At 38.8% G+C, this 23,342-nt stretch overlaps 2 protein-coding genes across 5 annotated transcripts in view; one reads left to right on the plus strand and one right to left on the minus strand.

Annotated features, from left to right (window-relative positions):
* Positions 1–1,345, minus strand: part of CAMSAP2 (calmodulin regulated spectrin associated protein family member 2) — a 69,743-nt gene extending 68,398 nt beyond the window's left edge. For 2 of the 4 annotated variants that reach the window (XM_065742873.1, XM_065742858.1), the window contains exon 1: positions 813–1,343. In XM_065742873.1, the coding sequence (XP_065598945.1) occupies positions 813–951 (139 nt within the window). In that variant the 5' untranslated portion in view covers positions 952–1,343. Of the gene's footprint in view, positions 1–812 lie in introns of all 4 variants that reach the window. The other 2 variants (XM_065742850.1, XM_065742866.1) reach the window with 2 other exon arrangements.
* A 2,512-nt stretch (positions 1,346–3,857) lies between these two features.
* On the plus strand, positions 3,858–22,730 carry DDX59 (DEAD-box helicase 59). The gene is made up of 8 exons (XM_065742930.1): positions 3,858–4,020; positions 15,572–16,403; positions 18,342–18,509; positions 19,043–19,132; positions 19,533–19,784; positions 20,598–20,750; positions 21,181–21,309; positions 22,392–22,730. Exons 2-8 carry the CDS (start codon positions 15,576–15,578, stop codon positions 22,653–22,655), a joined length of 1,884 nt encoding a protein of 627 aa, XP_065599002.1. The 5' UTR covers positions 3,858–4,020; positions 15,572–15,575; the 3' UTR covers positions 22,656–22,730.
* The last annotated feature ends 612 nt before the right edge of the window (positions 22,731–23,342 follow it).

Raw genomic sequence — 23,342 nt, forward strand, 5'->3', positions numbered from 1 at the left:
AGCTCCAGAAGAAAGAACCTTTTCCTGTTAGTCCATACAGAATAAGTGTAAAGATATTGACAGTTAAAATCTAAGGCAGCTTTCAAAGAAAATATCTATTTATAATCCATAAAAAATTAAACCATTCATATACTACAGCTGTAAAAAAAAAAGCAAAAAAAACACCATCTTGGTAAATTTCCAAGATGTCTCCCTCAGAAGACCTCTGTAAGCCTGATAATCCTCAATGAACAACACCATTTCAAGGATCGAATAATAGCTCTGGTATTCCTCATGGTCCAGGGTGACAAAGCTGCACAAGTGACGCCTCTCCGGGGCATGGCAATCACTGCCATTTACGCTTGCAGACAGGGAGGGGTGAGCCTGCCGCGCTCTGCAGGCCTAGAGCTGGCATTAAACGCTTTTCTCCCCAGTCCTTATTGCTTAACCACTCCAATGGCTACAGGCTGCCGTCACACGACAGAATCACAGCACACATCCATTTCCACTGCCAGCCCCTAATTCAGCTCTTACACGGACAAACATGGATTACTGATGGCTTTGTTTTGCCTTATAGAAAAATGTGACCCTGGAAGGAAAACAAACCACAATCTAGAGAGTTCAACTCCTAAAATAACATCGCGTTAGCTCTAAAGTGCAAAACAACACCAACACCACCACTCAAGGACGGATTAGCGTTACCCTGCGAAGCCCACAGGTAACAAAGCACACCGGCATGGGGTGAGGGGCAGTGCCACAAACCCCCCCGCCCCGGGCAAGGCCCGCAGCCCCAGGCAGCCGCATCAAAGGAGGGGAGTAGAGACACCGCCTACCTGTCCCGAAGGCTTTGGCCACCAGCCAGGCGAGATTACAGGCGATTTTGGCTCGGGAGAAATCATAATGGTCGAAGGGTTTGATGGCAGGAACAATGAAAGTCTTCCTCATCTCCTTGGCGTCCGCAGCATCCCCCATCTTCCCACGGGACCCTCGGCAATCCGAACTTACATGGTTCCTCCTCCTGCTCCTCCCGCGGCCGGGAGCCACAGCCGCGGCACGGCGGGAGCAGCTGAAGCGGCGCGGGGCTGAGGCCGGGGCAGCGCGGGCCCAGCTGTCCGCGCCGGGGCCGCCTCCCGCCTTCCTCCACGCAGGAATGTGGCGAAGCTCGGCGACCTCCTCCTCCTCCTCCGGCCCTTTGTCTCCCCGCGCTCACGCCGCCGCCCCGCGCAGCCCGACAGCCGGCCCTGGCGGCCTGGGCCCCCGTTCCCTAGGGAGCCCCTCCGGCGGGGGCCGTGCGCCACGGGAGCGGCCGGCCGTGTCCCCAGCCGCAGCAGGCCGGGACGCGGCCCTTCCCAGCGCCGAGATGTCAAAACGCCGGGCAGCGGCTCCCAGGCGCCGCGCGGCCCGCCTCGCCCCGTCGGCGGCACACAGCGGGCCCGGAACGGTGCCGGTCGCCCGCCGGTACCCCCCGTCCGGGCGCTGCCCCTACAGAGCTGACCCGCGCTCCCTCTAACGCAACCGCTGCGGCGGCGCTCCCGCAGCTGCCGCACCGGACGGGAGACGCGCGGCCGCGCATGCGCGGGCACCAACACGGCCGCCGCCGCCTGCTCGCTCGGGGCGGGGCGGGAACGCGCGGTCACGTGGGCGCACCTCCCGCAAGGGGCGGTTCTGGCGCCGGGCCGAGCCCGCCCCTCGGGCGGAGGTGGAGCGGGGCCCGGCGGTAAGGAGGGGTCCGGCGGTAAGAAGGGGGCCCGGCTGAGAGAAAAGGAAAGGAAAGGGCGGTAGTTTCTGGCTGCTGAGTCTGCCCGCCGCTCTTCGTAGCAGGGCTGAGGGGAGGCTTCTCTGCTACGACTGTGAGCAGTGAGGGTGTTCTGGCACATCCCGTGCCTAACGATGGCGGTCTCGTGATTGTGAGGCTTCCCGGTTTTGCTGACAGGAGCCTGCTGGAATTCCCGCAGTGGGAAATGGGAAGAGCCCCATGTGCAGGTGTGGCTTTGGAAAGTACTCTGCATTCTTAAGAAGTACAGGCTTAGCTTTCAGCAACTGGAGTCAAACCTGTACTTGCATGCTTTCCTTAGTTTTTGTATATACCTCAGAAGTCATGTGACGCTTAATCTTTTAGGTTACTTTTAACATCGCATCTGGAAAGGTAGCTTAAATTCTTCCCGTGAAAGTAACAACAAACTCGTGGAATTCGTGAGCTTTAAAACCCCAAATAGTCAGACACAGAAAAAAAAATAATGTGCTCCCAGATTCCAGCTTGCTTGCTTCCTGTATGACTAACAAAATGCCTGGAAATCAGGTTGGCTTGCAGGAAAACTCGTTCATGAAAACCCTAAGGCCATCACTTAGGTATGATGGGTATGGATCTACTTTAAGAGTTCATAAGATCACCCAGTAAACACTACAAAATCAGAAAAGCTGTTTGTTTTTTCCCTTTTACAAAATGCTGCTTAATCCAATTAGGGGAGGATGGTTCTGTTTAACGGCCTGCAGATCTGTCATCCATTCAGTTCACTTGCACAACAATACACATACCTATATTGTATTATACACTAGTAATGTATTTACTTTTACCCAAAACTATCAAAACGGTGTTCTAAAATGATGTAGACCCGAGTCCCTCCTTTCTTCAAATTTGTGAAAAATACACTAAATTTTGTCTTATAACAACAGAAAGCAGAGACCATTGTGGTTAAGTATATATATGGAGACTACTACCTATCTAAAACTAAATGTGAAAGTTTGTATGGGTGCAGACTTCATGCTGGTAAAATCTATTCAGGTTTACAGGAGAAAATCTAAAAATGTTGTGCTGTGGTAACTGTAATATTAATGTTTTTAACTTGCTCAGCACTCTTAAATGTTAATGCATGAATATAAAATATTTGTGAATAAAAAAGAAAATGTCACCACTAGTTGCTTGTGCCAGTTCTAGTTCTGCAAATGTGCCAAAATGTGAAGTTGCTCACTGCATTGTCAGAGGCATCAGCAGTCAACATGGAAAGTGATGCAAGTTTACTTTAATTGTCCAGAAGAGATAAATAGAAAAACCCAGAACGAGGGCTCATCTCCTTCTGCTGTTTATCCATCTTAAAACATTCTAAATAGCAATAAACTCACAATCTTTTTGTGATAAAGTATTTATGATTTATTCCAAGTGGGAAGACTAAATATTGATAAGTATTAAGAATTAAAGCATGCAGCTTCTGTACCATTTTTCTTTTGTTTTCCTTTGCCCTCCCTCCCTCTACCCCATATTAGAAACCCACTTGACTAGTTTTATCCTTTAGCTGTACTGTAGACCTGATCCTTCACTGACATGTGTTCGGTCATTTACACAGTGGTTACACCACATCTGTAGTCAGTGTGAGGCAGCAGTCCTGAGTATGACCATGAAGTTAAGAATAATGGCATAGGAGATGGTTGTTGCCAGTAGTCATAACCTTGGGAGAGTATGGAATGAACCTTCACCGACAGTTTTAAACTACTTTGTTTTCTCACTTGTTTCAAGATTATTGTGCTTTTTAAAGAAGCTTTGTCTAGGGCAGATTCTCTTAGACTAAACTGGGGCTACTGCAAGATTAGGGAGTGATTAGGATTGAGTAAGATTTCATTCAATATTTTGAAATAAGAAATTATGCGTGATAAACTGAAGTGTTTTAAATTGGCAGTAACAGCTAGTGGCAGCTGGTTTGAACTGCTTTATTAGGACAAATCCACAAACATAGCAGTTCACAGGAACTATTCCAGCACAAAATGCTTCAGCCTTGATGTCAAAAAAAGGCTAGAAATAACACTGTGGGGATGTTTTCTTTAATGACTGCTCCAACATTTCTCTTTGTAAGATGCTCTCACCTTCTTTTCCTTCTCTCTTCCAGAGGTTCCAGTGTTCAAGACAGAAATGGCTGTGACAAGAGGCACACTTTGTGTCCTCTGGCAGAAGCAGCAAACACAGCTTGGCAAGCCACAGATCAAGGAGCAGCCCCATTCCACTGCACTCCTTAGTGAGCATACTTGTTGACTTCAGGAGGCTTTAGGCAGGTACTAGACTGAACAGGTACTCTACAGATGATTCTAAAGTAGATATTGTAATGTAAGGATGACTTCTGAATTGGAATAACTGATATACTAGCCTTCTAGTCTTACTTCATAAGTAATTATAAGACCTGTCAAATTGCCAGAATTAGGAAATTTTTATTAGTATTTTTAATAGGCATTAATTATTGAGTGATTGAATTATTAAAATTATTTGATGTTATTACTGATTATATGTGTAATGCTGTAATGTGAAAGAAAGCTTTTCCGCTATGATATGTATGTATTTTCTGAAAGCTATGAGTTTTCTCAAAGCGTATTTTGTACAAGAGTGTGCTCTTCCTGTTTTGGGAAGATATAAAAGTACAAAAATGGTTACACAGTGTTTGTATTTCAAGTTCTATTAATTTGTATTCAAAGTGAAAACTTTCAGCTTGCCTGATGTTTGTGTGGTTGGTTTGTTCCCCTTTGTCCTTTCCTCTCTGGTTACTTTGCTGTCTTTCCCAAGATTTTTTTTTTCCTGCCATCTCCTTTCCACATTGGCAGCTTTTCAACTTCTGTCTATCTCTTGGAATTGTACTTTTGCTAGGTATTTCTAGATGGCTTTTTTTTTTCTGGGTAGTACTTTCTAATTCCTGTGTTTTCTCTTTGACATTGCACTACTCTCTGGTAGTCTCTATAACTCATGTTTTCTATAGTCAGCTTTAAAACACCTGAAATAAATGTTGTCCTCTTTCAGTAAGAGAGGACTATTTCCTTTATGGCTGTCTAGATACATGCTCACTTTTCTGAGGAAAATCCTAAGTATTATATTATGATTGTTACCTTTAAAGTCTTGAGCTTACTTAGCTACACTGTAAAGTAACTTCATGGTGTGAAATTTTCATTCAGAAATGCTTTGTACAGAATTAAAATGTGATGTTATTACCATAATGATACCTGTTAAATAATGTTTTATTTGTACTGCAGTTTAGAGTAAAATGTATATGACTCTAGTTTTTTAATTGTGTATTTGGGTGTAAGAAGTTTAAATCAGTTAGGAAGTATTTTTTCAGAGTTTGAATTAGAGTGAACTGTGCACTCTTTCCTGTTGCATTATACTCCATTGAAGTGGCTGACTATTTTTTTTCTCTCTGCTTTTATATGTGCAGGAATATGTGAATGCTCATAAGAGGTCATTTGTTGGAAGCATGCTTGTGTTTATTGGTTGAGCATGAATAGACTTCAGTTTTCCATCTTTTGGCTCTGCTTTCGGTTTCCAATGAAGCCCATGTGTGTCTGAATGAGAACAGCAGTCAGTAGGAAGGAATGCTCCATTAGAACAGGAAAATTGTCGTGTCCTTTAGTTGCAACAGAACTATGTTTTGGAAAGGATTGTAGTAAAAGTGATGAAGAGGAAAAAGTAAAGAAAATAGCAAAGGAACTACCTGATTAAGCTTTTCAATTCTATTTATTTTCTTCAAAACATCATTTTCTAATTCACTGATTTTTTTTTTTTTAGTCAGTTTCTCAGTTTCCCTTAACTTATGGAGAAATTGCATGTTACTGAGGAACTGCAATGTTTACTTTAGGGAACAGGCATAAATAGCTGGCATGCTGTTTAAAAAGTGGCCATGGAAAGTGTTCTTTCTGAAGATTTATACATAATGACCCTTGATGTTATTGGAGATTTTGATTATGCATACCTAGTAAAGTCATCAGAATCTGAGTACATAGAGTTTTCTTTGGCCATAACTTAATTTGTTTCTATTTTCAAAGTCGCTTTAAAGATGTGTACCTTACAGTTCATTTGAAAATATTTTCAATACCCAAAAAAGTATAGGATATCTAAGCCTCATGTAAAACATCTAAAGACACTCCTATTTCAATACATATTAGAAACATGGAAAGAACAACAATTATTTTAATAGTTGTCTCAAACTAAATGTATGTATGTTATATTTAGTAATAAAAACTTGGCAACAACCAAGATTTTTAAGGATAATTGTTGGTCTAGTTTCCATTTGAAATCACTGCCACTAAAGGTATGAATAAATTTAATTGTGTACATAATTTTTTTTTCTGGATCGTGGGTGCCATGCAGAGAATGTCTTTTTGAAGAAATGAATTGGATGATTTCTTTCTTCTAGAAAGTCTCAAAAGAGAGATTAATTATAAAAATATATATACATTTCCCTGGTTATTCTGTCTTCACTTGTTTATTCCTTTCTGCTATGGTTAACCTTCATGTTATCACTTACTCTACCAGTCATCAGTTCTGGATGCTTACGTCCTAATCTGTTACGCTTCAACTTGACTGCTTTTCCGGTACCTAATATCCTTCACTTTGTTTCCAGCAGGTTGAAAAATTGATAGTGGATTGGGTAGGATAATTTTATAGTGGCTGTTCACATGTCAAGAAGGCACATGAATTCATGTTTTCTTTCAGTACGAAAGAGTTCCTTTGTCATGTCCTTCTTACCATTGTGTACAGTTAGATATATTTTTTTAATACTGTGTGTAACAGTTTGCTGAAACTGCATTTTTCTTTAAGGCTTCTGTATTATTTCTGCTTTTCCATCAGTCATTTCCCTTGTGCCCACCCAGCACCATGCAGCCCTCTGCATCTTAAAGCCTATCCAGTCACATGGCTCCCATATTACATTTGGTCTGTGATTTTGTGGCAGCATCTATTGTTAAGTGTTTCATAAATCGCTTTTTGTATTTATCTGAATAACCACAATTTTAAGTAGATTTTGGCCTCACCCTTACTATAGCACCTACAGGATTTTACTGAAAGTGGCTAGAATTACAAATTTTTGCTGCACATCTATTTCTTTATCCTAGTTTGTTACTGTAGTCACTAATCTAGGCTTTTTCCTGCTGAAGCACATGCTAGTTCTAATAGGATTTTCCTCATTTAAGAATTACATAGCTCGATTCCTTGTCCATTCTATTAATATCAATAATGATGCTTTTCTATTTGACATCTTTTTTAAAGCTGTGTGTGAATATTGCCCTATATTATGTGTGAATATTACCATATAGTCATTTTCATTTACTACCTTTATAACATAGGACCCATTTGTTTAGGGTAAGTTAAAATGGCTGCATTTTTTATTTTGGTATCTCATCAGCTGGTCCTCCCTGGTACCTATGAACTAGTGCCCATAAATGACTAGTGGCTAGGTTGCTCTGTTGCCACACAGTTTGTATTGAAGCACAGGGCATTTTCTCAGCTGTCTTACCTAAGCAGGGAGCAGTGATGGTTTCACTTGACAGCACAAAGAATGAAAAGTGGCAGTCATAATCAAGGGTGTTAGAAACAGACCCCCCTCTTCATAGTAGCCAATGAAAAGAACAAAGATGAAGGAAGGGGGCAAGCAAGCTGAAACTTGCTTTCTAAAAAAGATTTGAGCCCTCATGATGATCACTGCTCTGGGAGATGTCTGAGACAGACAAAGAACACCTGGGATGCTTACTTCTGCACAGATCTCCATAATCCCTCACATAGGCTTTATCTTAACAGACACAGTACAGTCCTTGTAGGCGATAATTTACTAAATGAGTGAAGCAGCAGCCTGGGTGAGAGTGTGCCTGTAGGCATTACACTGAATCAAGGGAATTGTTACATGATGCAACAGAAGTAATCCCTGGAAATAAGAACTAGAAAGGGGAGTTGATGGGGTATATACCTATTGGCCTTCCTTTGGTCTGGCAACTCTTGTCTGTGGCAAGCTCTTTCCTGCTTTCCTCCCTGTGTTTAACAGAATTGAAGCAATTGCCTGGTTGGGGAATGTAAGGTAGCAAAACATATATTGCTATAAACTGCTGTTTTGATGTGGGTCCTGCTTGTTCAATTGAGTGAGAAGTTCACTCTTCATAGGATGTCTACTTGAACTGGGTACTCTAACCAACCCTAACTCTCTGACCCAGTTTGTAGTGTTCTCTTTTAGGAAGAGCAGTAAGTCGTAGTTACCAGAAAAGAGAACCAGGGAAACAAAAACCAGCTCAGTAGAAAAGTGTATCTGAAGTATAGGGCACACTGCTACATTTTCTTCCTTTTACCTCCAGGGTCTTATGCAGTATTGTGCAAGAATAATTAAGAATATTATTTGACTTCTTTGAGGGAAGAGACGAACTGAAGGGTGGGACACCTAAGAGAAGGAGATGAAAAATAAGAATTATAAACATTATTTTGTTGTATTGGGATGCTCTAGTCAGAGGCCAGTGGAAGTGTAGAACAAAGTGATGAATGATGTCACTTCAGAGTCTGAATTACAATGTTTTAGATACTGTAATAGTGTGCAAGAAGTAACAAATAAGGCTTTGATATTATTACATTGCTCTGATTTCATTACTTAAGAGTCCCACAGCAATATCCTCACTGCTACTAGAGAGCAGGTTTCCTGTGTATCAACAGATAATTAAGAGCCATCTGCATGGAGATGCACTTCTGCTGTCTCTTTAATCATGGAAGACATACTGACATGCTTCCCAGGGCCAACTCCCTCTTATAACCACTATGTTTGTGGCTTCTCGCAGAACAGACAGGGTTGGTAGTACAGAAGCTTTTTTGTTTTTGCTCTGAGTCCCACTGATCTGGTAAGCACTCTTTGTTCTTACTTGTCTCTTGTCTGTCTAGCCACACTTTTTCCTTGTTCAGGTTGAATAGTGCAGTAGTGCTCTATTTTCAAGTATTTAAATCAGTAATGTCAGGGGGAGCTGTTCCCCTGCAGCTTTCGTTTACTCTGAAGCTGAACAGAATGAGAATGAAAGCCATGGCTTTACTTCATTTCATAGAGTCCACAAGAATGATGAAACATGTCTAGCATTTTTCCTTATACAAATTATCTCAGATGAACTTTATTTTATATGCCCACTTAGTTTTAATTTGCACTTAACCTTAAGGTAGGTAGAGGTATTCTGGGGGCTAATGTGCTGTAGGCAAAGCCCCAAGGAAAAAACAAATTAGTCAAGTACAGAAACATTTCTTTGCTGCTGTGTCGTAGTATTTTCTGGCTCTATTCCTTCAAAAATTTCCCTTGCAGTGATCCTGCCCGATATATTCAGAACTGTTTTATAAATGATTGTTTTATTTTTGTTGTCCTTCTTAGTTTTGGATTGTTGGGAGGTTTCTTCCTCTTAGGCACAGCCTAATCCACCACCTTCCCACAGCTCTTTCCAGCACTCAGGTAGCTGTGGCAGTCTTCCTTCTTCATGCTCTGTCTTTTCACAGAAGAGAGCTTCTTTAGAGTGAGCTTTAGTCTGAGTTGTTACATGATGCAACATGCAACAGTCTCATTTCTATGTATCTTACTAGTTGCAACATGAAATAATATTGCTGTGGCAAAAAGCTACAGAATGACCTTGTGCTGTTGGTTCCTGAGACAAAAAAGGAAGCAGGGAAATCAGAAATGGACTTCAGTATGGCTCAAAAATTTTAATCATTTCATTAAATAACTTAAAAAAAAAAAAAGACAATTTTAATGTGGACATTCTAAGTTTGTGTCTTATAAGACTGCTGTGTTATTTTGCCAATTTTTTCACAACCTATCCTTACACCCAAATCAGCTGCTTTGTCTTAAGAATTAGTACAGATTTAATCCACTGAATTGTTTAGCAGGTAGAATCCCATGGATTCTTCACATGGATTTCACACAGCTTTCTCTAAAAGGAAAATACATGTTAGTAGAGACCTGAGCATACAGCACAAAATTCTCAATTTTCATTGGAATTCTTTGGGCTCGTTTAGTACCCACAAGGTTAGAAAATGTGTAATTATCTGGAGTGCAAAATTGCTGATCACAGAATTTTTTTCAAGGTAACATCTAGAAATATGTGAAATGCTGAATTGTTTATCTTATTTATTGTAGATTTAATTCATTCTGAAATTTAGAAATATATTTTAAAACCCATAATCTGAATTCTTCTGAACCAGGCATTATTATACTGGATTTTTTTACTGCCAAGTTGCAAATCCCAGAAAAATAAGCTTTGCATGGAAAGTTCTTGGCACATCTTTCTTGGAACAGCACAAACAAAACTGTTTAACAAGGAGGCATTCATTATTTCTGTCTTGCTACCCACTGGTATTAGAGTCACCAGCTGTAAGGTTACTGGCATTTTCTTTGAATCTTTCTAATAAAAAGCATAGGGGAGCAGTCATTCAAGTTGTGGTTGTGAGAGATAGGCTGCATTTGTTAAGCTTGCTTTCTTTTTTAATAGCTATTGTACTTATCAAGCTGAGCTAATGCACTGACCATGTGTTTTTATAGTAAATAGCATTTAGGAAATGAGCTGAATTTCAGAAGGATAAGTCTATTGTTTCATCTTTAGAGGTCTATGATCATGAAACTTGAAATTAAACGACAGACAGGGAACTTAGTGCCACAAGGCATGAGAAGGGGAGAGTTGTCTGCTTAGTGTTTGTAACTGCTAGATGATAAATACTGCAAGTGGTTCATAGAAGAAAAAGCTTAAGAGAGGCTTAAAGGATTTATATTTTCTTGAACATTTAGTGATTTAGTCTCATCAATTTGGGTTATCCGTAGTCTTATATAGTTGCTATTTATTGATATATTCATATACTCTCTGCTTTCAGGGTCTTGGTTTCATCACACCTTAACTATACTTGCTGTTCTGTTTAGCCTGAAAGAAAGAACATTCTCTTTTCTGCAGTAAAAGGTAATTACACATTCTGACTTTAGATATATATCATAAGAGAAAAGCACTTCTGATTTATCTATTTATATTTAATAGTATTTTTCCTTGCAAAACTATGCAAGATCTACACTTACGTGACAAATTCAGACAATGTCCAGTATTTGGTACAGTGCCATTCTCTGACTGATCTGAGGAGTCAAGCTGTGTTCTGAGTGTGGATTCCCTGAGTGGAACTGAACTTGGAGCACAGTTGTTTAGTCTGAGTCGAGTTTCTTAAAAGAGTGTAAATAAAAGCAACCGGAGAAACCTGTAATTAGAGACAAGCTTTGAAATGGTAAGCATTCAGAGGTGGACTGTTAAGGCCTAGGGTAAGGTTATTTTGGGGTTTATACAGACTTGGTCATCTCCTTGTTTACCCAATCCATCTTCAAACTGATCCACAGAGCTTTGGTATTCATGGATTGGAATATAGACTAAAGCTTTTTATTCTCTTATGTACCTGGCACTTTATGCCAAGAGGTAGGTGTAACTTGAAGACTTGTTATTCAGTCCTGTTATTCTGTCATTCTTAAATCTGTGCTTTTCTATCTCTGTAGGTTGATTGTTGTGTGTTTATGATACAGTATTATTTGCCTGGGAGGGCGGTTTATTTCTGCCATGAGTGAATATCCAAGTGCAAGGATAAAATTAATTAAAAATATATCATCAGATTAATGGTAATTCATAAAGGCAGGAAATGAAAAAGAAGTACTAGAATGTTAAGGTCTGTTTTCACAGATTTACGTGTTTTTTAACTCCATAAAATCTGAGTAGTGTGCTTGTTTTTAATAACTTGACTGTAGCACTTTTATCCATACTGAAATCTGTCTTCAGAAAAAATAAAGTAGCTCTGCTTCTTAGAGGCTTCTTTATTTTTACACAAAATACTTAGGAAATGACTCTTTGATTCTTTATGAAATCAAAACTATACTTGAAGTCATAGTTGAATGGGATAGTTAACAATTTCTAGGGCAAACAGTACCATATAGTACTGTCTGTCCAATGAATAATTGTTTCATTTCAAATTCCAGCACAGTAGGTAGGTTTTACCCTCAGTTAGGTGTCATACATGCTAATGCAGCCAACATAAACACTTTATTTTGACTAATAAACTAATAGGACAGAAGTGTAATTGTGCTAAGACTAGATACAAATAATTTATTTACCACTACGCTGTTTGCTACAGCTAATGAAAACCATGGCCTCCCAGGTGGTGGGGAAAAAACAAAACAAAACAACACAGCTCAGAGCTGTAGCAAATGGCAGTACATTATTTAGTGGGGAGGAACTGGCAGGAGACTCTAGCCTCACTTCTAGCTTTTCAAGATTATACGTTTTGGAGTTTATGAAGGAAAAAATATATATGGGAAAGAAAAAAAAGTGTTATCTATAGCAAAACTTAAGTCTTCTTACTTGTTCTTTTCACTGCACAAGGAAAGTAAACAGGAAAGAAGCACTTTTAGAGGAGGAACAGTAAAACTGATGGATGCATTTTAGACATAAATGAAAGTTAAAATGGATTGCCTTCTGAACTCTTTTATACTTTTTTGTTAAAAGGTCATGAACAAATGCTCCACTCAGTAACTAGGTATCTACGTTGCATTCTGCTTTTGGAAAAGGATGTTAGCTGAAGATGTAACTTCATTTTGGTGAACTACGTCACAATTTTTTATCCTCTATTTTGCTTAGAAATCACATACAGAGTCATTTTTAGCGTATGACAAAGATCTCTGCTAGGGAAACTAATACCAAATAAGTCACAGGACTGCCAAATGAATGTCATTCATTTCAGAGTGAGTCAGTGGAAAAAATTATCCATGAATTGTATTATTATTTTTTTAAGTGAACTATTAAGAGTGCATTGAATACTTTGTGTACAGTGTGACATTTTAGAAATTTGGAATTCTGTACGCTGGAGCCCAGCATTAGCAGTCACTCAGGCTGACATAAAGGAAGATTTTGGGACTTGACTTATAGAGCTGTGTAGCCATCAAGTCAGCCACAAGCACCAAGTGCAAGCATTGGAAGGCTACTCTATTTTGTGACAGCTTACGGTGCCTTCCAAAGCCAGGAGAGGCAGCTGGCAGTGATGGTAACACAGCAAACACAGGCTATCTTGGCAAGCTGAAACTTGTGATTCCTTTTGTCTCTTGTGTGTTTTTTTCTCCTGTACATTTGTCTGGAACCCCACAAGGGGGAGAATAGGGGTTTAATTTCAGTAAGTGCATATCGCGGGAGTTTAATCTTGTTTTTGGAACAGGTGCCCATCTCATACAGCTCTAAAACAGCCTTATTAATTGTAACCCAGATCTAAATGCAAAGTGGTAAGCAGCTTTCAAATGTAATGATTTGAGGTGCTTATGGAAAGAACAATAGAGTAATGTGAAAGGAGAGAATTTTGGCTTTTGTAGAATGCTTCTGTGGATCTGTGTTAATATGACAGTCACATCATGGAAAAGTAAGATCTTAGTCTTTTAGTATAATATTATAAAATGATCACTTAAAGAACTGTATTCTAATAGTTGGATCTTTAACATTAATAGAAAAATCATTGATCACAGAAAATACAGCAAATGCAGATAGCAGAAGTAGGTGATATCCTTGTTTCTTATCTGACACAGCATAGAATAACAAAGACATTCTGCACCTGTAGGAATTTTGCACAGAGCTCAGGATGGGACTTCTGTTCATTTGTGTTTCTTTTATAAACAAACTAAAAAGAATAAACCCACAGCTCAGTAATATGCTTTAAGTGTTCAGATTTAATTAGATTTTTATTAATTCGAATTTTACCACAGGCTTCTGCAGAGAATAATATCAACCTACTCCTTAGAATGCGGCTCTCCAAACAAAGAATGCTCAGGAAGCCCAAAACGTTCAGTCCAAGCATTTTTTTGATGATTATTTTCAGCAGCCTTACGAGTTGCCTTTCTGCTGCCTGGCCTCAGAATAAATGCATTGCATTCAGTGTCTATACTAAATCAAAACAACTGATATGAATGTTAGCAGAACTGACTAGTTAATGATTATCCACAGTTGTTTGGTTTTAGATTATCTGGATATTTTTTCTCTGTGTTTCCTTTAACGCTGTAATTCAGAATCCATTGTAGTAATTGACTGTCACTGACTCAGTGATTCATTCAAAGAACTATTCTTTAAGTGTTCTTCAGCTTACAGCTGCTGATTACTACCTACCTACAAATCTGCAGAGTGGTTTTCAAATCCTTAAATATGAAAGAAACAAAGTTATTTAGTTTTTTGTTGCATCAGGTGAGCAGGTATGGGGCCAGTTTCTAAGTAAACGTGCTTTGATTTCCTTGTCACCTGAATGGAAAGCCATCTTCCCTCCTTTCCTAACTAGCATATATTTCAGTAACTCCACATATAGATGTTGTGATATGTGCTCTTTTATTTTAATTCAGGCAATCATTCTAAGTAGCGTCATCATAAATGTATTGCTCTTTATCAGTTATGACATTAACAACCAAAGTTAAGGCCATGGAATTGCTTATTTCAGAATAGTGATATGTAGGATACACATTGAGACATTTCAAACAGCATAAAGAAAATCTCAGTCTGCTGTACGTGATGGATTACTCTTTGGAGGCACGTTTTAGTTCTCGGATTTGTCAGTTCTGACACTTGCCACTGGAGGGAGTGATGTGCTAGGCTCTATTTTGGGTTGAATTTGAATCCATACTCAGTACGTTAGCCTACACTGGGAGCTCACACTACGTAGAAAATTCAGTCTGCATGAGGATATTTTGGCTACGAAGGAAACTTAAAACACACTACATTAAAGTGTTTTGAACTCTTTTCTCTTTGGGATGTATTTGTTAATGAAACCCTGTGGAACCCAAGAAACCAGATTCTTGGTGAGGTTGCGCTCTGCAGGCTGTGTTCTGGGGCAGGTTTAGCTAGCAGGGGTCACTCTGGCAGGTATCACTGCAGAGGGCTGAGGTGTGTGCTGCAGTCACACTCTTTGAAATGCTTCTGGTACCCTCTCTGATGTAGTATGCAGAACACTTGTTTCTTCTGAACTTAGTGTACCTGTGAATAGAGGGATTTTGATCTTCTGATTTAATCCAGTCTTGCGTTACTCAATTATTTACTGTTCACAAGTGAAGTGAAAAGTTGGTTCAAGCTTCTGAAGAATGGCTGTGAGAAGTTAGAAACTGTAGGGCAAAACAGCTGTTAGTAAACTGTGGGCAGAAATCCAAGATGCTACATTTGCTTTCATTGTGTTTCATAGAGGAGCCACAAATAAACACAGAAAATCCTTTTTTGGTATCATTTTAAACAAAGAAGTGGAATACTTTAATATCAACAGCAATGCTTTAATATTAGTAATAATATTACTTGATGGTCTTAGGCGGTACTTTGGGAGCACTCGTGTACTTCTGCTTACAGTACTCCACCCGAGCTGAAGCCCAGGACGTTTTGCACACAGTACAGACGCGGTGCCGTGGTCCCGCGCGGTGCGGCCGGCAGCAGCTGGAGCGGCCAGCTCGCCCCGTGCCGGTGACGTGGGCCCTGGGGCTTCTTGTCAGGCGCGTGGCTTCCCAGCTTCCCTCAGCCCGCGCCGCCGCTGCCGAGCTGCAGCCACTGCCCGCCCCGGGCCGCCATTTTGAGAGCGGACGCGGCGGCGGCGGCGCGTGCGCCGGCACTTCCGGGGCCCGAGCGGGCGCAGTGACGGCGGGCCGGGTGGGCCGAGCGTCTCTGTGTTGTGCTCACATCGCTCCATCCAAGGTAATTGTTTACGGGAAGCAGCTTCTGAACCCTGATTGCGGGTGGGTTTCTAGGTTGAAAATGCTCTCAGCTCCTAATCTTTACGACAGAAGTTAATAACAGCTGTTTCCTTTCCTCTGTACAGAAGCATGTTTTTACCAAGATCTGTTAAAGTCAAGAGGAGTGGTGGTGATGAGGACCAAAGCTGTACGTCCAAGAAAAATAAATTGTCTTCTGGGGGGTCTTCGTTGGAGAAGAACCCTGAGTTCCAGCACCATAAATCAGCTATAACAGGAACTCCTGCTTCACAATGCGACTCGAATGATGTTGTACAAGAGTGCATGGAACCCCTCACTGTTCCATCAGATCTTAGTGCTCCTGATGCCTCTTTGGGAAAAGACAACCAAAATACCACTGAAGACAGCTCTTCAGAAGAACCCATAAAATCTTTCAGCAAATCCCAGCGCTGGGCAGAACCTGGAGAACCTGTTTGTGTTGTCTGTGGTCGCTATGGAGAGTATATATGCGATAAAACAGATGAGGATGTTTGTAGCTTGGAATGTAAAGCCAAACACCTTCTACAAATTCAAGAAAAGGAGGAAAAGCAAAAAATTGATCACCTCGCAAAAGGAGAATCTCAAGAAGAAACTCACCTGCTTGGTACACCTTATTTCTACCAAGAACACTCCTTTATTCTAAGTTTGCAGGATGAGCAGGTTGAGAACCTTAAACTGCAGTTAGGTATTGCAATCCAGGGCCAGCAAATTCCAAGACCTATTATAGAGTTTGAACACTGTGCTTTTCCTGAAACTTTAAATAGTAATTTAAAGAATTCTGGCTATGAAGTTCCAACTCCCATCCAAATGCAAATGATTCCTGTTGGACTGTTAGGGAGGGATATTGTGGCTAGTGCAGACACAGGCTCAGGAAAAACAGCAGCCTTCCTACTCCCTGTTATTATGAAGGTTTTGAATGAGGTAATGAAACTGTGTTTAGATAAAGTGATGTCTCCTGGAATTTTAGTGTAATTGAGAATGTAATTGCAGTCTTTTTTATTTGAAGTCATCTATTTATTTGATTGTGGAACATTGGTTCTTTTTGGGGGAGGGTTGATGATTATTTTGCACTTTGAATGCTAAAGCATCTGTATTATGTAATATACAGTTTCTATTTGTTAAGAAAGTTAGATAAGTTCTGAGGTAAACTTCCTGTGTGACTTAAAATAGAAAAGGAAATGTTCTGCAAGTAGTTGTTGATTGGTCTTGATGCAGCAGGTGACTGACATGCACTGACATTTGTATGACTTCATGGGGTAATTTCTGTTGGAATATGGTTGTCTGACCATCAAACAACAGCAGGAGTTTCAGGTTATATGATTCTATAGGTCCTCTGGCTTTACAAACAGCTTCTTGCAGGATCAGTGGGGAGAAAGCAGTTAAAAAAATATTTGCTTCAGAAGAATGTGAATGTATGATGAGAAATAATGTCAAATAGTATTCTGTACCTTGTGCATCAGTTTCATATTGCTTTTGTGGCTGTGCTCAAGATTTTGAAATTTGAAAATTTGAGACCTGATTCTATTTGATATTTAATATTGCTTATATGTCTTTTCTGTAGAGAGATCAATACACGTGTATGTATTTCAAATTAATAATCTAAAGATTCTTTATGTAACTCTTAATCTAGAAATTACTCAAGTAGTTCTTAATCTTCAAAGTGCTATATCACCGAGGGTTATGCAGGAGCATTATACAGGAGCAGCAGGATTATTCTCCTTTGTGTCTTCTGTCTGGTTATCCTTAAAGTCTGCATGACAGTTGTATGCTTATAATAACGTGCACAAAATTGGAGTCTCAAAATGAATATTATTTCACTACATGATCTCTTTTGTTTTATGTCATAAGGATACTTTACTAGTTAATTTGTATGTAAATAAGTATTTTGTTTAGAATGATTTTCATTTTAATGTAGCAGAGAAATGGTACATTAAGAACATAAAGGAAATCTGGTTATAAGATAATGTTTGACATTTCCTGGCTTAGATACTTTTAACTGTGGTGGTAAGTTTTCAGTTGTTTTCATCTTGGCAAGTGTTCAACTTAACAAAGCCCTTCTGGACTTTGTAATTCCTCTGAAGAGACAGTGGGAAAGGAACCATTTCCTGCTGTTGGTCATTTGTAAATATTCCAGTTGAAGAAGAGAAGGAAATGTATACTATCCAAAAAACTTGTCATGTGAAATTGCAGTGTAGGTATCAATACATGTGAAAGCTTTGTTTATGTCCTGAAGGATATACTAAGTGATCTATGATTTGTTAGTATTACTGAAATAGTGCATCTTGGAGCTAGTCAGTGATTCTGCCCTTGCTTTTTTTCTTTTCCCGTTTCACCTTATATTCTTTTTGCTTTGTTATTATGTATTAGTTGTATTTGAGAAACTGTTATCTGAGAGGAATTGCTGTACTGTAATTTTGTGTTTTCTAGATTTGCAGAAGTATTAGTGAGGTGATAATTTGAAGATCCTTAAACAGGGAACAAAAAGAAGACAGTCCCAATTTTGCGTTTAGACTCTAGCTGACTGACTGCTAGCATTTTGTCTTTTGAGTTAATGTGAAATTTATTTTTTAGTAAGTTCTTTAGTAAATTCAGTGCAATAATTAAAATACAAATATATCAAAACAAAACACCACTTGATTCCTTTCTGGAGCCTTTTTTTTCCCTTTTTTTAATTGTCACAATTCTTTTTTCTACCTTCCATCTTCAGGTAGAGGAGGTATTAGCAGTCTAACTGTATCCATACTAGCCACACTACATATTTTGTATTTCAATACTGGGAGAGGTAATCTTGAAAGCTATTACCTAAACAATATAGTAATTCTGCGTTCAACAGATTTCTTACTTCCCCTTCCTTTCTAGACAGAAACTCCATCTGCCCTAATTTTGGCACCAACAAGAGAGTTAGCAATTCAGATAGAAAGACAAGCTAAAGAACTCATGGCTGGTTTACCAAACATGAGAACAGTTCTCCTGGTGGGAGGTTTACCACTGCCACCACAGCTTCATCGTCTCAAGCAGAGTGTCAAGGTAAGGGCTGCAGTGTGAAAAGATGCTCTGTAGAGTTGTGTTTTCGTGGCATTCTCAGAAAAGAAAAATGTGACTGTTGACATCTGTGGGTATGCAAAGATGCAGAATTTTTCCTAAGTATGTGTAAACTACTGCAAAAATTGTTAGCTCTTGAAAATTTAACAGTAATATTTTACGTTCATTCAGAAGTAAAATGTAGTGTAGCTTTTTGTTGTTGTTTTGGAAAGAGTCATGCATGGTGTTGCTATTTTCAAATAGTGAAACATGCCATTTTTTTAGAAATAGTTGTGGATAATGTCAAGAATATTTCTTTTTTTAGTGAGATTAGATTACACTGCTGGTATTTAGATGTTTCCATTAAAGTACTAAGCAATTCAGTTCCTTTTGAGTCTTCATGATTAAGTAACCTATAAATACTAATTTCACTAGTTATCTCACCATTCTCACCTCAGTGCTGTAACTTTATGGTTTTTTTTTTCTAGGACATTCATTTTTCTTATAACAGAATTTTTATCTTTTTTGTCTTTTGTCAGGTTATAATAGCAACACCTGGAAGACTTCTAGAGATTTTAAGGCAAAGTTCTGTTCAACTGCACGGCATAAAAATTGTAGTAGTGGATGAAGTAAGTTGGTTAATTCTCAAGGCTATATTGCATATACTAACATCCTTGTAGAGAGTCATTGTGGGTGCCTTACCAAAATGGTTAAACACAGAGAATGTCAACTATAAAGATGAAATATATTTGTTAGAAAATTTCACCTTTAACAAATTGAGATGTGTTTGAGCAATGCATGTTCTGTTGGCTGTAAGAGACTTACGTAATCTGACTGCTAAAATAATGCTAGACTGGTGTGAACCAGTTGTTTTTAATTTTCCTATATAGCCTTCCTTCTAACTGAGGTTTATACTGCATTTGGATTGTTACATTGCAGTCACACACATCATGGCTCATCTTTCTTTTCAAGTTCAGGTTTCTGCTGTTTATTGAGAAATCTGGTACACATACAATATTTTTTACTTAGGTGGATACTATGTTAAAAATGGGATTCCAGCAGCAAGTGTTGGATATTTTGGAAGACATCTCTCAGGAGCATCAAACCATACTGGTGTCAGCCACAATTCCAGAGGGAATTGAACAGTTAGCAAATCAACTTCTGCACAATTTTGTAAGAATAACAATTGGAGAAAAGAATCTACCATGTTCCAATGTCCGCCAGATAATTCTGTGGGTAGAAGAACCGTCTAAAAAGAAGAAACTGTTTGAAATACTGAATGTAAGTGTCATGTTTTTCTCATAAGGCAGTTTTATAAAAGTGTGTGTCTTCACAAAGCTCTGTCAGGTTCTCATCTTTAATTCTGATCTGTACATAGTGAAGAAGTGGAGTGCTGCTGAGCATGTAACTTCACTATTTCAGTAGTGCTGCAGTGGGAGAACTTAAATGGCAAATTTAGGAATTACTCCACCCCTGCCACTCACACATCCTTCTGTGCAGCAGCAGGCTACATTCCTGTTCTTAGATCCAAGTTAAACATCACAACTTTGATATTTTTGGTGATTTGCAGAATGGCACTGATTATCTGATTTGTACTGATTATCTGTGAATGGAGGCCTAGGAGTGGCTTGTCATTTTTAAGGTCATTAAAAAAACAAAACAAGCAAGAAAGCTAATCTAGTTCTCTCTTGAATTTTCTTTATATGAATATTACCGGCCTTAATTACTTGTATGTGTTTTAGGAATACTGGAAGGAGTGGGAGGGGGGAGCCTCAACTGAGGTTATGCAAGAAATAAATCTTCAGAACTTAAAGAAATTCAGAAGTATTATGTAACTTTTTTTAAAGAAAGCTTGCTAGTTCTAAAATGCCCATGTTATTAAGATAAACTTGGGTTCTGAATTTATAAATGTTATGTTTTTGGTGTATGAAATTGTGTTGATGGCTGGTGTCTTGTGGCTTCTTATCTGGAATTTAAGAATCATCTAGAAGGGATGTTGCTGCTAGAGACATTGAGCAGCAGAGATCAAATCAGAGTTCTTGATGATGAGCACCAACTTTAGTACCTTCTTATGTAAACAGATTAATTTTACAGGATAAGAAACTCTTCAGGCCTCCAGTGTTGGTGTTTGTGGACTGCAAGCTGGGAGCAGATCTGTTGAGTGATGCTGTTTATAAGATTACAGGATTACAATGTACATCTATGCATTCTGAAAAATCTCAGGTGGAAAGAACAGCCATATTTCAGGTTTGCACCTCCTAAAGTTACTAGGTTCTCAACAGCTATACAATAGCATTATTAAAAAAAAAAAAAAAAGGTCACAGTTCACTGTTTTTCTGTGGTAAAATTTGGAGTATTTGTGGGGAAAAAGGGGATAGGTTTGAGACCAGGTAGAATTAGAGATGAGGTCTTTTTAAATGCAGGACACTTATTTTGTAGGTTATTTGCTTTGAAACAGGAATTTAAATATGCATTTAACCTTAATTGATGTTTTTATAATTAAAATGATCTTTCTGGTCTCTCTTTCACTCTTCGTAGATTATACTCTTATTTAAATCAGGAAGGATTAATAGAATAAACCTATTGGTCATTGTTGCATCCAACGTAGAGAGAGGCTTGAAATACAGATAAAGAAAAAAATGAGATAACTGATATATTTTTTTTCCTCCCCTGTCAGGGATTACTTCAAGAGAAGTATGAGGTGATAGTAAGTACTGGAGTTCTTGGACGAGGACTTGACCTTGTCAATGTCAAACTGGTAGTAAATTTTGATATGCCTTCAAGTATGGATGAATATGTACATCAGGTAAAAATAAAATATTGTATCCATTATTTGTCAAAAGCATTATTTGGAAAGTATACTGAAATTTGTCATCCACTTATGGATATTCTCTCTTACATGAAGAAAGATTGAGGGAGATGGACTTAGTTGGGCTGGAGAAGAGAAAGCTAAGGGTAGATTTAATTCCCATTTTCTAGTTGATAATGGATGGTTACAGAGTAGACAGAGCCAATCTGCTCTTGCAGATGTGCTGTGAAAGATTAAGAGACAATGGTCACAACTTGCCACAGGGGAAATTCTGACCCTATAGAAGGGAAGGTAATTTTCATGAAGAGAGTGGTAAGGCAGTGAAGCGAGATGTTTAGAGTGGTTGTGGAACCTCTATTCTTGGGAACATTCACAACTGAGCAGGACAAGGCCCTGAGCAACCTGAACTAAATTTGGTTAGCCCTCTTTGGGATTGGGGTTTGGACAGGATGACTTCCTGAAGTCCTTCTAACCTCAAGTATTCCACGTTACTAACTGCAGTACACCTCTCTGTTTTTTGATTTTTGTACATAGGCAAGTAGTAAATAAATATCAGAACTATGCTAGTACTAAAATACTGTTAATTTTTGTAATTAGAGAATCTTTTTAGGTTTTCTAGTTTTTTTGAGCACTTGGGATAATATAGAGAATAATTTTGTCACTAGAAGATTGACAGTAAAGGGTTTTTATTATGATGATACTTGTACAGAATACAAAGTACACATATGTGCTGTTGCTGTAACATTTTAAAAACATTTTATTTTGACCAACATTTATTGTAAGCCTTTGATTGTTTGTAGGCTGTGTCATAAATCTTAGTATCAGTGTTGGATTTCTGGTGTGTCCCACAAGCAAGTGGTAATTTTAGGTATATTTAAACTAAAGCTTTCAGATTATATCCTGAATTTAGGAAGCGTATTGAATTTTTGTATGTAACAGATGAGGTAAAGATAATGTCATTTACATTAGTTCCTGAATACCTAAATGTGCTTTATAGCAGAAAATAAGGAAATATGAATTAATTATCCTTGATATAAAACTGAGCTTGAATAATTTAAACAGAGCTGTTGCTTTTTCAGGTTGGAAGAGCAGGGAGGCTGGGTCACAGTGGAACTGCAATTACTTTTATCAATAACAACAGCAAGAAACTCTTCTGGGACGTTGTGAAAAGAGTAAAACCAACAGGCACTATTCTTCCCCCACAACTGCTTAATTCCCCATATCTTCATGACCAAAAGAGAAGGGAACAACAAAGACTTAAACAATTAGAGAATAGCCTTGTAACAGGGGATAATATTATGGACATCATTAGAAAACATGACAAAAATAATTTTCAGAGGTAATTAAGGTATAGCAAACTTTGTAATTATTATGATTATGTGATAAAAATAAACATGGAATTTTGATGTCTCTCTGTATTCCCTTCTTAAAATAAATCTATATATTCTTTTTTTGAAGATATGACAAGATTTTAATCTCATTATTTGCAATGGCTGGCTATTAGTATAACTTTGTTCTGCAGAAATGGGATAAATCATGTAAGTTAAAGCATAAATCTGTGTTTTCATCATGAAACGTTGTAGTTAATATGTAACTGTTCATATCGATGTACTACTACTCATTTAAGTGTAATTCTTGCCCTTTTCTGGAACTGGTTTTCTTTCAGGAAACCAGGCCAAAGCTATAGAAATAGCATTACTTATAATACTTTTTGAAAGCTGGAGGTCATAAACAGAAGTTCCTTTTTCCCTTCCCTTCCCTTCCCTTCCCTTCCCTTCCCTTCCCTTCCCTTCCCTTCCCTTCCCTTCCCTTCCCTTCCCTTCCCTTCCCTTTTTTCTCTTTTCTCTTTCCTGCTTTTCTTTCTTGCTTTTCTCTTTTCTTCAGCTGAGAAATTATTTTTGTCAGACCTTTCTTCCTGCTGTGCTGCAGGCAGATATCCCACCCCAGGTTGCTAGATGTTAGCTCAATGTTGGGCCTCCTGTTTGCCTAAATGATGGTACTATAAGAAGATGATTTTGGTATTAAACCGA

Source organism: Cyrtonyx montezumae, unplaced genomic scaffold, assembly GCF_038088225.1.
Source record: "Cyrtonyx montezumae isolate F1298 unplaced genomic scaffold, pur_monq_1.0 scaffold_1, whole genome shotgun sequence".
In the NCBI taxonomy this organism is placed as follows: Eukaryota; Metazoa; Chordata; class Aves; order Galliformes; family Odontophoridae; genus Cyrtonyx; species Cyrtonyx montezumae.

Excerpts from the sequence above, each read along its gene's own strand:
- DDX59 (XM_065742930.1), top strand. The coding sequence starts at position 15,576 with ATGTTTTTACCAAGATCTGTTAAAGTCAAGAGGAGTGGTGGTGATGAG. Across the intron at positions 18,510-19,042 it reads GTCTCAAGCAGAGTGTCAAG|GTTATAATAGCAACACCTGG; the intron begins GTAAGGGCTGCA and ends GTCTTTTGTCAG. Across the intron at positions 19,133-19,532 it reads AAATTGTAGTAGTGGATGAA|GTGGATACTATGTTAAAAAT; the intron begins GTAAGTTGGTTA and ends TTTTTTACTTAG.